Source organism: Haliotis rubra, unplaced genomic scaffold (genome assembly GCF_003918875.1).
Source record: "Haliotis rubra isolate DU_JTF1 unplaced genomic scaffold, ASM391887v1 Scf390, whole genome shotgun sequence".
Classification (NCBI taxonomy): domain Eukaryota; kingdom Metazoa; phylum Mollusca; class Gastropoda; order Lepetellida; family Haliotidae; genus Haliotis; species Haliotis rubra.
In genome coordinates this window covers 162,496-179,019 of record NW_025767069.1, presented here as the reverse complement: position 1 = coordinate 179,019, position 16,524 = coordinate 162,496, and the positions used below count along the sequence as shown (strand labels likewise).

Below are 16,524 nucleotides of genomic sequence, written 5' to 3'. Positions count from 1 at the left end.
TTGTCACGCTGAAGACCCGGGTTCAAATCCCCACATGGGTACAATGTGTTATGCCCATTTCCGCTCTCCCCAGCTGTGATATTGCTGGAATATTGCTAAAAGTAGCGTGAAACTAAACTCAATCAATCAATTCTAGTAGGATGGGGTATTGTTCACAGACAACATGCTGTTGTTTTGCTGCTTGCAGCATTCAGGAACAAAATGAGTACATCATCAATTCTAGAAACAGGATCAGGATTTCAGCAAAAAAATGAGGGGTGCACATTGTAACCTTGTCAGATGAGGCTGCCGTTAACATGTAGTATGTCTGAAAGAAAGTAGGTTCACACACTCTGTACCTCCTTCTGGATCCACCAAGAACATTTAAAACATAAACAAGTTTGTTTTGTGAAGAGAAGAGACTTTTACTCTGTCTTTATTGATCTGGTTGTATTTGATAGAAACTGTATCTACCCTGGTAGTGTCAAATGAAGATATATCCTTGTTCAGTGAGTGATACCCATTCTCCTCAGACCTCAACACAATGTAGACATGCCTGCCACATATCAAAAGTGACCGTGCCCCTTAAGACCAGGTTGTAAAATGACTTACAACAAAAACAACATCTGTTATCTGTTCTGAATGATTCATTTGTGTATCAGAAGATGTTTCCTCCAGAATTGACAATCAGATAAAGGATGTTTTTGTAGATATTTGTGATTATTTCAAGAGAAATGGATTGCCTGTTCGCAATGAGTGTGCCATAACTCTGGCTTACAGCGAGGCCTTGGCACATATAAACTGTTTTCCCAGTGAAGAGCTAATTGGTTTGAAATGGAAACAAGTTTGGGCAATTGTCAGGCAATAAAGTGTCCAATTGATCTTGCTGGAATCTGTGTCAGCGGCATCCTGTTGTCTGTCACGATAGGAGTACAAGCTAAACAACCCTCCACGCATGTCGATGTGGCTTGAAACATCATTGACGACTCCAGTAACCCTCTGGGTCAAGAACGGTCCTCACAAATCCATGCTCCTCATAAGAGGCGATTCCATAAACATGTGGTAGGACTTGGTCACGTAGCTGACAGGTCATCATATCCCAAAGAAGTAAACAGCATGTTATTTGACAATGAGATCAAAGAAACACTGTACTTGCATACTAAGAAGCTACCTGTACTGTACTACTGAGGTAAAGTCTGTAAACATAATTCTGGGAATAAAAACATGAAAAAAAAAAATGAAGTGACCACTAAAAAAAATAAAAAAAATAAAAAAATATCCCAATGAAGTAGATCGATGCTCATGATGTCAATCCCTGAACCTTCAGGTCCAGACACAATTATTTACCGACCGCCGTTATACAACTGGAATATTGCTGAGTGCGGCGTTAAACAACCAATAAACAAATGTAGTATCACAATATTGAGGAAGGTTGAAACAGAATAGGACATTGATAAAGATAATATTTTTTATCATGCAGTGAGTGAATTTAGTTTTATGCCACACTCAGCAATATTCCAGCTATATGGTGGCGGTCTGTAAATAATTGAGTCTGGACCAGACTATCCAGTGATCAACAGCATGAGCATCTATCTACGCATTTGGGATACGATGTCATGTGTCAACCAAGTTAGTGAGCCTGACCACCCGATCTCATTTGCCTCTTACGACAAGCATGGGTTACTGAAGATCTAACCCGGATCTTCACGGGTATTTTATTATACAGTGCTGCCTATATAGAGTGCAGGTTAGAATGGTCAATGCTGATCTTGTTCATCAGATACATAGGATCAGGTTTCCAGGCAGCCTGGATCATGTTGATGTTTGGTACAGACTCATTTGTTACAGACTGCCAAGATGGAGGTGGAATATTGATGAATGGTTTGAATTTATTCAAACTTGTTGCTATTTTCCCAGGAGTTTCTTGTTTCAAGGTAATAAGGACTATAAACAAATATAATTTGTCTGTTAAAGAAACAAATTGAAATATGAAAATGTCTATGTAAAATGTTATACTGTTTCAAATTTTGAGGGGGTGGTGGGGTAGCCTAGTGGTTACAGCCTTCGCTCGTCACGCCGAAGACCCGGGTTCGAATCCCCACATGGGTACAATGTGTGAAGCCCATTTCTGGTGTCCCCCGCCGTGATGTTGCAGGAATATTGCTAAAAACTCCCTCATTCACTCAAACTTCGAAGAATGTGATATACAAGAGTTGTGTTCATAAATACTAGTTATTATTACAGTTGAGTCTACTTAGAAAATGTCAATTATTTATATTATTAATCTGTTGGTATTTATATAAATGTTGATGTTGAGTTACCACTGATGCTGACGCAACATAAAACTAGCTTCACAATTTCCATCCATTTTTTTAAAGAAATATGACATTCAATCAAATATCTTGTAGATCCATCAGTTTTGAACACATCATCTTGCATAAATCTGGTTAATGATTTAAGAGCTGAAGGTATTTGATGATAAGGGGGTTTCAACATCTCGCTGACATCTTGCTAACGTCTCACTCGAACCTCGTCCTGGCATCAGGTATTTAGACAAGTAGAATGCAACAGTTTGCCTCGTATATCTTCAAGATGTATCCATCAGCACATCATGTCTCATCCAGTCGCCCCTGTTGCCTGTGATGATGGAGACTTGTGTAACAACATCCGCGGGATGAAGGACTAGTATCAAGCACAGTCCTTCACTGCAGTGTGAAGAGACTGTATATGTTACAGTGACTATGTAAAACCAGGGATTATGTATAATGTCTGATTCACTCAGTGATTCTACATAATTTTCAGGGATTATACATAATCACTGAAAAACAGACTAGAATTTTAGACATTTTCCCTGAAATCACCTCTTGTGTAGGTCGAAGAATATTTCTTCCAAAAAGGTATGGAATCAGTTTCAGTTAGTATCCAGCTGAGATCAAATGGCCCATTAAGCACGGAGGAAATATGTTTGTTTGTTTTGTAATTCTGGTAACTGTAGTAAAACTTCCTTCTTACTGATCGTGAGAGAATTTGAGATTGACTCATTTGAGGGCAACAATGCATCAATACCTAGCTGAGATCCAAGGTTTTACATATTCACTGTAACATATACGTGATGCTGCACACTACCAGAGATAAATCTAGGCCCAGAGATTGATGATTAGGGAAAAATAATGGATATTCCTGCAAAATGTGGCTTTAACAAGGGATAAACACACCCAAGTATGAGCTGTCTTGCCATTTTGGTTGTGACTCATGTTCTTTTAAAGCTCTCTCCAGTGATACACAAATTACCTATTGATATATAATGTAGATAGTTGTTACCTATGAGCATGACAGTAGAGTTGTGTCCCTTGGGCATACCAGGATCCTATGATTCGTCTGGACTATGTTCCTGGGTCTGTCAGCACTATGCATGTGCCTGTGGGTTTCAAGTGGTAAACTTCTACAATCTCTCAGAGCTTTTCTCCCTCGTCAAGGTGAGCTGCCTGTCTCTCAGTCCCAGGACTGTTACTTCCCCATTCATTGAGCCGTTAGTGTAATGCTTCTGTCATACCTGAAGCATGGCTAGACTTTCTCACTGCGGATCCATTTACTTTAAACAAAGATGTCTTTTTTCTAAAAGACTTCTCTCTTTTCAGAGACAAAACCAACAAGCTTAGATACTGTCATATAACTGAAATACTCACTCACTCACTCACTCACTCACTCATGGACACACTTATATTTGTGTTGGGTTGGGTTGAACATGCAAAATCGTTGTCACAAGCTGTCATGGAATTATCGCCTCAGTTTGTCGGACAGAATTCTGACGTCCCATTCACATTCAATTGCTTTAACAGGAGAGCTCTATCTTAAAATTAAACTAAAAAAGAAATCCATTATATGCCTCGGAAATTGATTTCATCAAATTGAAGCATATTGTCATTGTTTTAGTGGAAAATGTGAAGATTTAATTCAGAATCTATTGCGGTTAAGAACAACCTTGTTATCTGAGGCTAATAAAGCTTCGGCTGGCTTAACGGAACATCTGTGAGCCTGGCAGCTATTAAACTGGAGGGTTTAGATTTCAGCCTCCACAATGAATCATTTGGCAGGAATGCTGGAAGATCAGAGAGTTGCCTCCCTTGATGTGTTTCACCTTTACAGAACGATTGAAGTTTCTTGTTGTTTAATGCTTGAGCATCACCAGTTACCAAAGTAGTAATTAGACACAAACTTCCATTTGGAAACATGGTGATGATGATGACGATGATGATGATGATGATGATGATGATGATGATTTGTAATGCTTGGAATCGACCCACTGATGCATGCCCACAGGACTAGCCAGTGTCATAGGTCCCCCAGTCTTCTAAGCAGCGCAGGTCGCTATAATTATAGAGTTGTGTCCCTTAGGCACATAAGGAGCCTATGATGGTTTGAATCTCTGTTAGTCCTGATTGGGTTTGTGGTGACAAGCATAACAATATTCACATGAGTTTTGCCATAGTGGTAAATGTCTAAGACCTGCATGACTTTGGGGTTTCCTCCCACATCCAGCTGACCAGATATGATATTTCTGGAATACTGGCCAAAGCAACATCAAACTCAATTCACGCTCCCCTTACAGCGCTGAGTTTCAGTGTTGTTTGTGTAATTGTGCATTTGAATTTCATCATCCAAGATTACAGTCACATTACCATCTCATCCTACTGGGTACGACCACCTCCGTGGTGTAATGGTTAGAGTGTCCGCCCGGAGAGCGGAAGGTCGCGGGTTCAATCCCTGACCGCGTCATACCAAAAGACGTTAAAATATGGTACTTGTTGGTCCCTGCCTGGTGCTCGGCATTAATGGGTACAACAAAGACTGGTTGTCTCGGAGTCAGTATAATGTGTCTGAGTGGGGTATTCATGCTTCACTGCAGCATGGTATCTCAGTGGGCTAGCACTATAAAACCAGCTTAAGTCTGGGCTAGTACAAGCAGCCGTACATACACACACAGCACGACGTTAAATCCAATTTCACCTCACCTCACCTACTGGGTACCCATTCACTGCTGAACTGGATGAACAACTTTATTACAGTGAGAGCGACATTTCGGTATATGGCATAGGCACATACAACTTGATGGACATGATTACCCTTGAACCATAAGTTCCCCACTGCCAACTGGAAATAGAACCAGTTGCTGAAAACTGTAGGATTTGTGAAGACATTCTTAATCTGGAAGATTTAGTTGACATGGCTATTTTCTTATGGCTGTGTATGCATTGACTGAAGAAATCCAACCTTCATCAACATTGCAAGGAACACAACACAAACTTACAAAGTGACACTTCTTTAGGTTTTAGTCATGCTCACTCGTTCTGACTCATGAAGTTCCTCAACTGATGACCCCTACTTCACTAACAACTGCTCCTACACACACACCGTCTCCAGCAGCTGTACATGTGGTGATCCCACGTGGAGGAATGTGATCCCGCCATCACACGCGCACCACACATGCCCCACACCTCGCCAGTCTCTTCATCAGTGGCTCTCACACCTGCACACCTTGCATTGCTGATGACTACAGGTGGGCTACTAGCTACTCTGTTTTTGTTTCAGCTTGCCAAATCAGCTTTAAGTTCCTGCTGGCTTTTGTATGCCTAACATTGTACATGAAAGCAGGCACCCTTGTGTGAATTCCAGTTCCGAAATAGCCATACTTAGTACTTTATGCCTGCCAGAGAATATATGTTCTTGAGACCCAGTGTGTGTTGGTTTGGGTGGATACAGGACAGGGTACAGGGTGGGGTGGGTACAGGGTGGGAAATGAGCAAGGTGGGGGTAGGTAGGTGATGGTTATAGGGAATGGGGTACAGGGTAGGGTGGGAAATGGGTGGGTGGGTGGGATGTCAGGGTAGGGTGGGAAATGGGTGGGTGGGTGGGATGTCAGGGTAGGGTTGGAAATGGGTGGGATGTCAGGGTAGGGTGGATGGGATGTCAGGGTAGGGTGGGAAATGGGTGGATGGATGGGATGTCAGGGTAGGGTGGGAAATGGGGGGGCGAAGGCGGGATGTCAGGGTAGGTAGGGGGTGGAAATCAGGTTAGGTTGGGTCTATGGGATTTGGGTTGTGTACAGTCTGGGTAGGGTGGGAAATGGGCAGGGAAAGGTCATAGGGATTTTCACAGTACAGGGTAGGGTGAGAAAACTGGTAGGTGGTTAGCTACAGTACACTTTATGTTTTTGCGCTGTTGTTGGTCTGAAGGCAATGGAAACTTCAGGTACAAATTCCGTACAATATGGAGATGCAAAATGTACTTGCCATCAGGTTTTTGTGTTTTCTTTTTATGATGAAAGAGAAAGTGATTAATATCTCTGATTTGTATCTCAGACAGCATACACTGTACACCATCGTATGGCACCATGATCGCTCTGATTTTTATCTCAGACAGCATACACTGTATACCAAGTTATGGCACCAACGTATAACGACCAGACACCACGTCTTCAGAATAAACACAGAATTATGCAAATGTTTCAAATAAAGATGTTTCTATGCAGATTTCAAGCCATGTTTACCATTAATGTATAAGTTTGGAGAGGAAAGTGGAGAAGAATTCAAGATGTTTAGACTTCAATGCCGGTCCCTACTTTTTGTGGTGTGGTTGTTTGCTGATAAAATCACTGAAATGCAAATCTGCTGGAGGAGATCCCGTAGAAAAATTGTTAAAAAAGCTGGTGAAGATGAGATAGGGCTGTTCAACTTCTCTCACATGATTTTATGGTCGTTGGGGCTGCAGTTGTTTTTCAAGCTGATAATAATTGTAAGGTATCGATGGCTTAAGTTTCCGTAGATAATTGAGAAGATGCAACTGGCAAGTTTCACCATATTGTAACGAGAGGGTAAGAAATATGGCGTGCTGGTTCTTGATGATCTGTGAGAGACTGTATTAGAATGGAGAAGTGGAAGTGGGGATAATAAATGTATTATGTCATTCTATTTGTACGAGTCAAAGAGTGCAGAAGTAATTATGATGATCAAGACATCCTGAGTTGTTTATGTAAGAACACATTTTGACAACTGGCATTTACTTCAGGATTTTGGGTTATTATCCCCCGCAGCGCGTTTATCGCTAAGCGGGGGATATAGTATTAGGCTCCGTCCGTCCGTACGTACGAATTGGAATATCTTAAGAACCATTGACTGGATTCTTTTCATACTTGGTACCTAGGTTCATCACAGTATAAGAAAGGTCACACTCAGGTTTGGTGACCTTGACCTTCATTTCAAGGTCACCAGGGGACTTTAACGTTTTACCCTTATCAGTGAGATATCCCAAGAACGGTTCACTGGATTTTCTTCATAGATTTTCAAGACTTCTCTTGAATGTTTTTTGACAAGCAATTTCTCTATTACTATTTATTGCATATTTCATACACCATGACATTCATGTCAAGGTCAAAGTGAGTCTTGAAAATATTAGTGTGTTTGAACAACTACAGAGCAGAGCAAGATATCAAGAGAGGTTGACTGGTCATGTTTTTGTTGACATTTAACTTCATTTTAACTACAACCTTCACTTTCATTACTCTTTAAGTTTGATTTGATAATTTGCGCCGGGGGATTATGTCACCTTAGAGACAACTGCTTGATCAACCCCAAATGTTTTACGTCAGAGATTTTGGATTGTTTGTTATCTAATGCCGCACACATCAATATTCCTGCTATAAAAAATCAGGTCTGGACCAGACAATCCAGTGATCAACAGCATGAGCTTAGTTCTACACAATTGGGATACGATGACATGTGTCAGCCAAGTCAGCGAGTACTATTGATCCTGTTAGTCAGCTCTTACGACAAGCATTGGTAACTGAAGACCAATTTTGACCCGGATCTTCATGGGTTTTACAACAGGAACAGAAGCAGATGTTGCCTTGAACTTAAGGTGCGCAGTGTTTGGTGTGCAGGGTTGTGTCAGTTACCAGAGTTGTGTGTTCATGGGTTTGAATCAGTTATTTGTTTGATAGCAGCACGCTCAAGTTAACCAGGCCTCTGAAACTGGAAAAATGTCTTCTCCAAATGCAGAGATGCCAACTCATACGATTTTATCATATTCGTTACGAAAAAACAACACAAATTACACGACTACGATAGCAGTAAAAATATATGATTTAAAAAAAAAATACATTCAATTAAATTATTAATAGCATATATACCATACACAATAAATTGCAACCACATTTGATTCAGTATCAGCCTTATGTGGATACTTACCACTGATTTAGGTGAGTACAATGTTAATAACAAGTTCTTAGAATATCTATGTATATCTATGTATACTAATTGGGCTAAATTAGGGTTGGCATCTCTGCAAATGTAGCATTGCGATATTACATGGCTACAGATATTTTTTAAAGATTGAGTATTTAAGGAAATTATACACACACGGTATTGACAATATCATATAGTTATTTAAAATTGACACCTTGGGTCATATCTATTGTGAATGTTAAAACAATGAGTTTTTATTTCAATAATCGTGCGTAAGGTGACGTCCAATTATTTGTGGACGAATGTGTGAACCCGACACAACACATACCCTTGTTATCACTAAGCGAGACGTCGCACCTTTCTTATGCATTATTCACTGCGGTACAGTTCATGTGGGTGTGAGGCCTGCACTCAACTATAAAATACAGGTACACAGGGTGGCTGGATACATCAGGTAGTTACTTGGTGATGAACAAAACATCACTGAGTACTTAACACCTGTAGCCTGTCTTATGCAAATATGAAAAGTATCTGGAGATCTGACATGGTCAAGTATCATGATATATACTGATGGAAAAAAATAAGAGATCACATGAAGGACAAGTGTTCCTTTATTTTTTTCCAGGTTTCTTCACAAGCTTTGTATCACATAGCTTGTGAAGAAACCTGGAAAAAAATAAGGGAACACTTGTGCTTTCTTGTGATCCCTTATTTTTTTCCATCAGTATATATCAAATATATGTGTCATCACACATCCTCCTTGTCTTCGCCCTGTGCATAAGTTAAACAAATCAATTACTCACGGTTCAGTGATTTCACAAGTTCAGATAGCCTCAACTCAGCCTTGGCTGAACAGCATTGTCCAGTTCTCCATTTGGATTTTAAATTATATTTTGTCAATAAATATTTTTGAATTCATTAAGTTTGTTTAGTTTAACTAAATGTTAGTGTCACCCATTCTAATGTTGAATGTGAGATTCAGGGGAGGTCTGATCCTTCCCTTCAAGAACTGCTACTGGAAAAACGCTCTCAACACCTGAACAGAACTCTGCTAGTTTCATCTGAGGTATTCTTTCAATTCTGTGATATCAAGTGTTCACCTATGACTTGATTAACACTCTCAACACTTTAACAGAACTCTGCTAGTTTCATCTGAGGTATTCTTTCAATTCTGCGATATCACCTGTTTACCTACGACTGTTATACCTGCCTGGTACAAGACTCAGCTGTTGATTATCAAGCAGCGTCGTACTGCTCCTGTCACCTACAGATTTCACACACTGGCCTTGACTTGAAATACTTCACTAGATTATTTTAAGTAGAGTGTTTTCCTCTTCACAGAGGACAGATGTTCCGTCTGAAATGTTTATCTGCTTGATGTGCATGTCAGGGCTCCATTGTATGACCAACGTGCTGGATGAGGAGGTAGGAGGGCAAATGGAGGTGGCCCAGTTATGTTCCTTTGACAAGCCAGGAACCTATGATCAAGTGTTCAAATCCTAGTTATGTATGTTGATTTGTCAGAACCATAGCATTTGCTTATCAAATAAACACACTCACAAACACAAGCTGCACATCGAGTTCTCACACACACATACTAACTCACTCACCCATCCATCCATTGGTATAGGTACACACGCTCACTCTCTCACTCACTTACTTATTCTGGGTTTGATTCCCCACTCCGTGGCAGACTGGAAAAAAATACCCTCCAGCCAAGATAAGCAATCTCACTGTTCTGCCTCCTTTCACATTGCCGATTACAGAGTCATCAGTATAATTAGTCCGTACTAGATCTATCTACTACATTCAGCACGATTACTACCACATGACTGAAGTTTCATTCCAGCTGAACTGAAAAACAGTTTGAACTTTCATAGGGAAACAGCAGCTTGTCCATCTTGGATGTCCTTGTCTTGTTAACTCAAATGTTGGTATGCAGTACACTGAAATAACACACTCAATGGGACCACTAATTTTAGTAGTTCATCATAACCATAGATCGTCATATTCATGTCAACTACCGATGTTACTGTAAACTAGCAGTCAATGGAAAACGAGGCGGGTAATCAGTTCGTGATTGTTGAATGGGGTAAAATAAGCAAGCCAGTTTGTTGCTACAATAAATATGATATTTAGAGAAACAAAATATGTTATGCAGTTTCTGTCAACTACACTTCGTTTCGATCCATGAGTAGACGCAATATATATCATTGTGAATTCTTTGAATAATGTGGACCAAAGTTATAATTATTGGTAACTGCCACTTGTCTGTGGTCTGTGTTTGCCGCGATTAGGACCCCATCGCGGGGGATCGACTTGTGCACGAAACATACCATTTTGACACTGATTTTAAGGGTCAAGTTTAGGGGTCGTCTTATCCATGGGGTCGTCTTATAGACGGTAATATACGGTAATACATGCAGGACAACAACAAAAATAATTTGTTATGTGCATCAGTTCATTTTCAGTGTGTTCATTCTTAACAAGACCGCCTCCGAGGTGTAGTGGTTAGAGCATCCCCCCCCCCCGGAGAGCATAAGGTCACAGGTTCAATCCCTGACCGTGTCATACCAAAATGCCTGGCACTCGGCATTAATTGGTACAAGAAGGACTGGTCGGCTCGGAGTCAGTATAATGTGTCTGAGTGGGGTATTCATGCTTCACTACGGCGTGGTATCTCAGTGAGCTAGCACTATAAAACCAGCTTAAGTCTGGGCTAGTACAAGCAGCCACTCATACACACGCATGCACATCGTCATATAAGCGAAATATTCTTAAGTGCGATGTTAAACCCCATTTCGCCTCACCTAACACCATTTCGACTGGAATATACAGCAAGTGCCCAGGACAAAAAAAGAACAGTTTACTATATCCTGACGTTTGTTATAAGCGTGTTAATTATTAACAAAGTTTCTCTTGCCCCATAAGGTATACAATAAACTGAATCTTTAATTTTGTCTGACGTGATGCCTGTGTATTTATCACATCCAACTTTTGATATTGGGAATGAGAATATTTTATTGACGTGTGCTGAGTGATATAGTGAGTTATTTCTGTCAATATTTTGGGGGTTATGGTCTGGAACACATACATCAGAATTTTCGGTCATCATGTGTTCGTTGAGGTGTGGATTCCGCAAATCGCTGTATGGCTCGAGATGAGACAGATGATCATAAAGAGAAGGAGTATATTTCCTTTTTTGAGGTTCCTGAAGGTAAATTGGACAACTAGTCTCAATCTAATTTTTTTTTAAATTTTGTTTATAACAAGATAAAACAATGTAGGTTTTGAATTGATTTTTGTTGTTGTTATGAAACATATTTGGTCAAATTTTAGTTAATATGGATGAAATTTTCAGAGCATGTGATGTACTTAAAAATTTCAGGATGAGGCATAGATCCAGTTTTTAATCAGCAGTTTTTTTATCACAACCAGAATGTGATGCCATACTATCCTGTACAGGAATAGGATTCCTATGAAACCTGTAGAGGGATGTTCATTCATAAATAAACCCTGAAAAAGTACTTTTAGTGAAGAAAGCATAATGAATAAATTACAGGATGGAAAGGAGTCAGTTTCCTCTCTCTGAATCTGGGGTGGTGGGGTAGCCTAATGGTTAAAGCGTCTGCTCGTCACGCTGAAGTCCCGTGTTTGAGTCCCCAGATGGGTACAATGTGTGAGGCTAATTTCTGGTGTCGTACGCCATGATATTGCTGGAATATTGCTAAAAGCAGTGTAAAACCATACTCACTCACTCCTCCTCTCTGAATCAGGTCAGTTCAAGCTTTACATCCACAAGTGGAACCAGTTCGTTCACATTTCACAGGCTTTTGAAATTTCTTACCCTAGAACTTAAAATTTGATATTTTTGTTGGGAAATTATCAGGAGCATGCCTTGCATGAACTGCCGGTGTGATGAGATAAGATGCTGCGAAACCAACATCGGGAGGAGACATTAACTTCGGTGCTGGAGTCGGAGATAAGCAGTCAGAGCGTACATCGTCGTTGTGTCTGCTGTAGTTGCATCAGCAGACGTATAGAAAGCAATGGGTACCATCGTCAGACGTAAAGATATAGACAGCAATGGGTGGCATCAGCAGACATATAGATATAGACAGCAATGGGTGGCATCAGCAGACGTATAGATATAGACAGCAATGGGTGGCATCAGCAGACGTATAGATATAGACAGCAATGGGTGGCAATAGCAGACGTATAGATATAGACAGCAATGGGTGGCATCAGCAGACGTATAGATATAGACAGCAATGGGTGGCATCAGCAGACGTATAGATATAGACAGCAATGGGTGGCATCAGCAGACGTATAGATATAGACAGCAATGGGTGGCATCAGCAGACGTATAGATGTAGACAGCAACGGGAGGCATCATCAGACGTATAAATGTAGACAGCAACGGGAGGCATCATCATTAGACGTATAGATATAGACAGCAATGGATGGCATCAGCAGACAGCAATGGGTGGCATCAGCATTGTCATATTGATGACAATATCATGAACGGCCTCTGTTTTTCTTCCACAGCAAGCTGACAATCTGGATAAAACTGGAAATCTGTTCAAAGCAACCCACTCACTCACTCACTCACTCACTCACTATGTGCTTACATCATACATTGATGGCATTTCCTTGTGCATAGGGGCGGTGGGGTAGCCTAGTGGTTAAAGCGTTCGCTTGTCACCCCGAAGGCCAGGGTTCGATTCCCCACATGGGTACAATTTGTGAAGCCCATTTCTGGTGTCCCCCGCCGTGATATTGCTGGAATATTGCTAAAAACGGCGTAAAACCATACTCAGTAAGTCAGTCAGTCCTCGCGCATACGTAACACATGATTTAAGGCTACTTCTATATTCAGCCATGTTTCCTGTATCTTGAAGACGATAGGACTTACAACATGCTCTTTAAATACCATCATCTATTGGAGAATTCAAGGAAGGAATGTTATTATGATTTATTAGAGGTGCTAGGGTTTGTGTCATATTTTGAAATTTCATATGAAAAGTCATGCCGAGATTTCACATTTGAAGTTGAAGATCAATATGTGAAGTTGACAATCAATATGTCAGATACAAACGACAATCTGCATCCATTTCATTACCAGAAGAAATTCCTCATTACATGATGCGTTACGGTTTAGTTATGATAATATCTGGTTTGTGAGTTACAGGAACTGTAGCACTAGTGATTTAATGGCAATATGTAGCTTAATTTGATTGGTGACTATAGGAACAGCAACACCACAAATATTTCAGCAATGTGTAGCTCAGCTCAATCAGTGAGTATCGGAACAGCAAGACAACAAATATTTCAGCAATGTGTAGCTTAGTTTGATTGGTGACTATAGGAACAGCAAGACCACCAATATTTCAGCAATGTGTAGCTCAGCTCAATCAGTGAGTATTGGAACAGCAAGACAACAAATATTTCAGCAATGTGTAGCTTAGTTTGATTGGTGACTATAGGAACAGCAACACCACCAATATTTCAGCAATGTGTAGCTCAGCTCAATCAGTGAGTATCGGAACAGCAAGACAACAAATATTTCAGCAATGTGTAGCTCAGCTCAATAAGTGAGTATAGGAACAGCAAGACCACCAATATTTCAGCAATGTGTAGCTCAACTCGATCAGTGAGATATAGGAACAGCTTCAGAGAGTTTGGCATATAATAGTTATCGGTTGCACCATCTGATTAGAGTTTAGCATACAGCACTGATTAGAGTTTAGCATACAGCACTGATTAGAGTTTTGCATGCATACAGCACTGATTAGAGTTTTGCATACAGCACTGATTAGAGTTTAGCATACAGCACTGATTAGAGTTTTGCATACAGCACTGATTAGAGTTTTGCATACAGCACTGATTAGAGTTTAGCATACAGCACTGATTAGAGTTTAGCATACAGCACTGATTAGAGTTTAGCATACAGCACTGATTAGAGTTTAGTATACAGTACTGATTAAAGTTTAGCATACAGTACTGTTTAGAGTTTAGCATACAGTACTGATTAGAGTTTAGCATACAGTACTGATTAGAGTTTTGCATACAGTACTGATTAGAGTTTAGCATACAGTACTGTTTAGAGTTTAGCATACAGTACTGATTAGAGTTTTGCATACAGTACTGATTAGAGTTTAGTATACAGTACTGATTAGAGTTTTGCATACAGTACTGTTTAGAGTTTAGCATACAGTACTGATTAGAGTTTTGCATACAGTACTGATGAGAGTTTTGCATAAAGTAACAATTGGTGGTACTATCTGATTGGTGAGTTTTGCACATAGTGACAGAAGCAGTATGTCTACTAACAGTGGCACCGTCCAATCACTGAGTCTTGTATAGTGTGTCCTTTTTTAGGATTGTAATGTAAGGGAGACAACTTTTGGTGATGTAGCTATTCTTTTTATTTATATTTTCAAGTCCAGAAATAATTTTTCGCATCTCTAGCTCCCCTGAAAAATGTCAGATAAAATACATGAGACTTATACATGAGGCATGGAAACTTATGACATACAACCCACATGCATGATAACAGTTTAAACTGGCGTCAAAAGAAATGTTCAGGATTCCGATAAAAGAGCCTCAGTTGCCCTGGAGATTGTGTAACGGGGGATAGAGATTGAACTGATCAAGATTACAAAAAACGAGTGCAGCAGATATGGATTTTTTTCTGATTGTAGGTGATTTTACACCATAATAAATATGAATTATGTATTTTCATGACGAACATGACTGATGACGGGTTTGTTTGTTTCTGGAATGCTGTCTGTGCCAAAGATTACCCAGACCACCAGACCATACTTGGCCCTTACCATCATTTCCAGTAGCTTTTTGTGTTGTTATATGAACTATCATGTCAGCTGAGGTTGCTTGGCTGATCTGAATGTAACTAGGCTTTTTAACACGTCTGGAGTACCACAGAGGGAATGAGGCTTCGTGAAAACGTCAGATAGCGGTGTCGATAGATCGTCAGACGACAAGACATCAATAACTGGAACAGGAGACAAAGGACATGTCTGGAGAGTGAAGATTCCTTAAAATATGTTGAAGTGCCTAATATGTTTATCTTACATGCCCTTCTATGCATCTGGGTTTACTTTCATCTGATGGTATTTCCCTGTTCTGGTGTATCCACATACTGACCAGTAACTATAGCATTTACTGCCAGATGCACAATTTGTTCGTTCCTCATTCTGGTAGAAATATGATCTTCCTTGTGAGTATTATCGGATGCCCTATGCTAGCATCAGCCCATTAGTTCCTAGCCCAAGACTATGCCCTATATATGCCCGAGACTATGTCAGAGTGCGAACCCTAATCCATGTTCCATGCTCTAGAGTAGTCCAGGTAGACCAGTCCTAGACTGTGTTCCAGGTTACGCTGCAATCCTTAGACCAGTCATAGACTAAGCCCTTGTCAAAGTTTCATGCCTTAGACTATCCCAAGACAAAGTCCCATTGCAAGCCCTAATCTACCTTGCATGCCTAGCCTATGTTCCAAGCCTTAGATAAGTACAAAACTAAGCCCCTGTCAAAGATTCCTACCTAGCTGAAGTTCGATGCCCTTTGTCTTTGACTTAGCCAGGGCGATGGGGTAGCCATGTGGTTAATATGTTGGCTCGTCACGACAAAGACCGAGGTTCAATTCCCCACATGGATACAATGTGCGAAGCCCATTTCTGGTGCCCCAGATATGATATTGCTGGAATAGTGTTAAAAGCGGCGTTAAACTAAACTCACTCACTCATTCTGACTTAGGCCTTGTCAAAAATTTATGCTTCGATAAAGTTCAGTGCCCTAGACCAGTCTTTGACTGGGCCCTTGTCAAAGATTCATGCCTAGCTCTAGCCTTGTCAAAGATTCATGCCTAGCTCTAGCCTTGTCAAAGATTCATGCCTAGCTCTAGCCTTGTCAAAGATTCATGCCTAGCTCTAGCCTTGTCAAAGATTCATGCCTAGCTCTAGCCTTGTCAAAGATTCATGCCTAGACTAGCCATATACTAAGCCCTGGTCCAAGTTCCCTCATTTGATCCTGAGAAACTAAGCACTGAACACTCAATTAAGAAGCAACTCCTCTTCAGGGCCAAGAGAACTTAGCTTCCTTCGCTAAGTTAGTGACATATACGTAATTCTCTTGTCCTCATTGTCCACCGCAGATCTCCGCACTATGCCTGTCCAGAGGTTATACGGGTAAGAGGTTGTCATGGACAACGCATGGTTGACAGTTGTCATGGCAACGCATGGTTGATATTGTACTTTTCATGTTCAGTTTTGTTCACAATT

The 16,524-nt window shown here is 40.5% G+C and overlaps 1 protein-coding gene across 1 annotated transcript in view; it reads left to right on the top strand.

Moving 5' to 3' along the window:
- The window catches only part of LOC124286766 (serine/threonine-protein kinase BRSK2-like), a 159,680-nt gene that overhangs the window by 116,412 nt on the left and 26,744 nt on the right, over positions 1 to 16,524 (top strand). Inside the window, 1 exon segment of the mRNA XM_046723203.1 lies at positions 16,398 to 16,431. Within this exon segment, the coding sequence (XP_046579159.1) occupies positions 16,398 to 16,431 (34 nt within the window).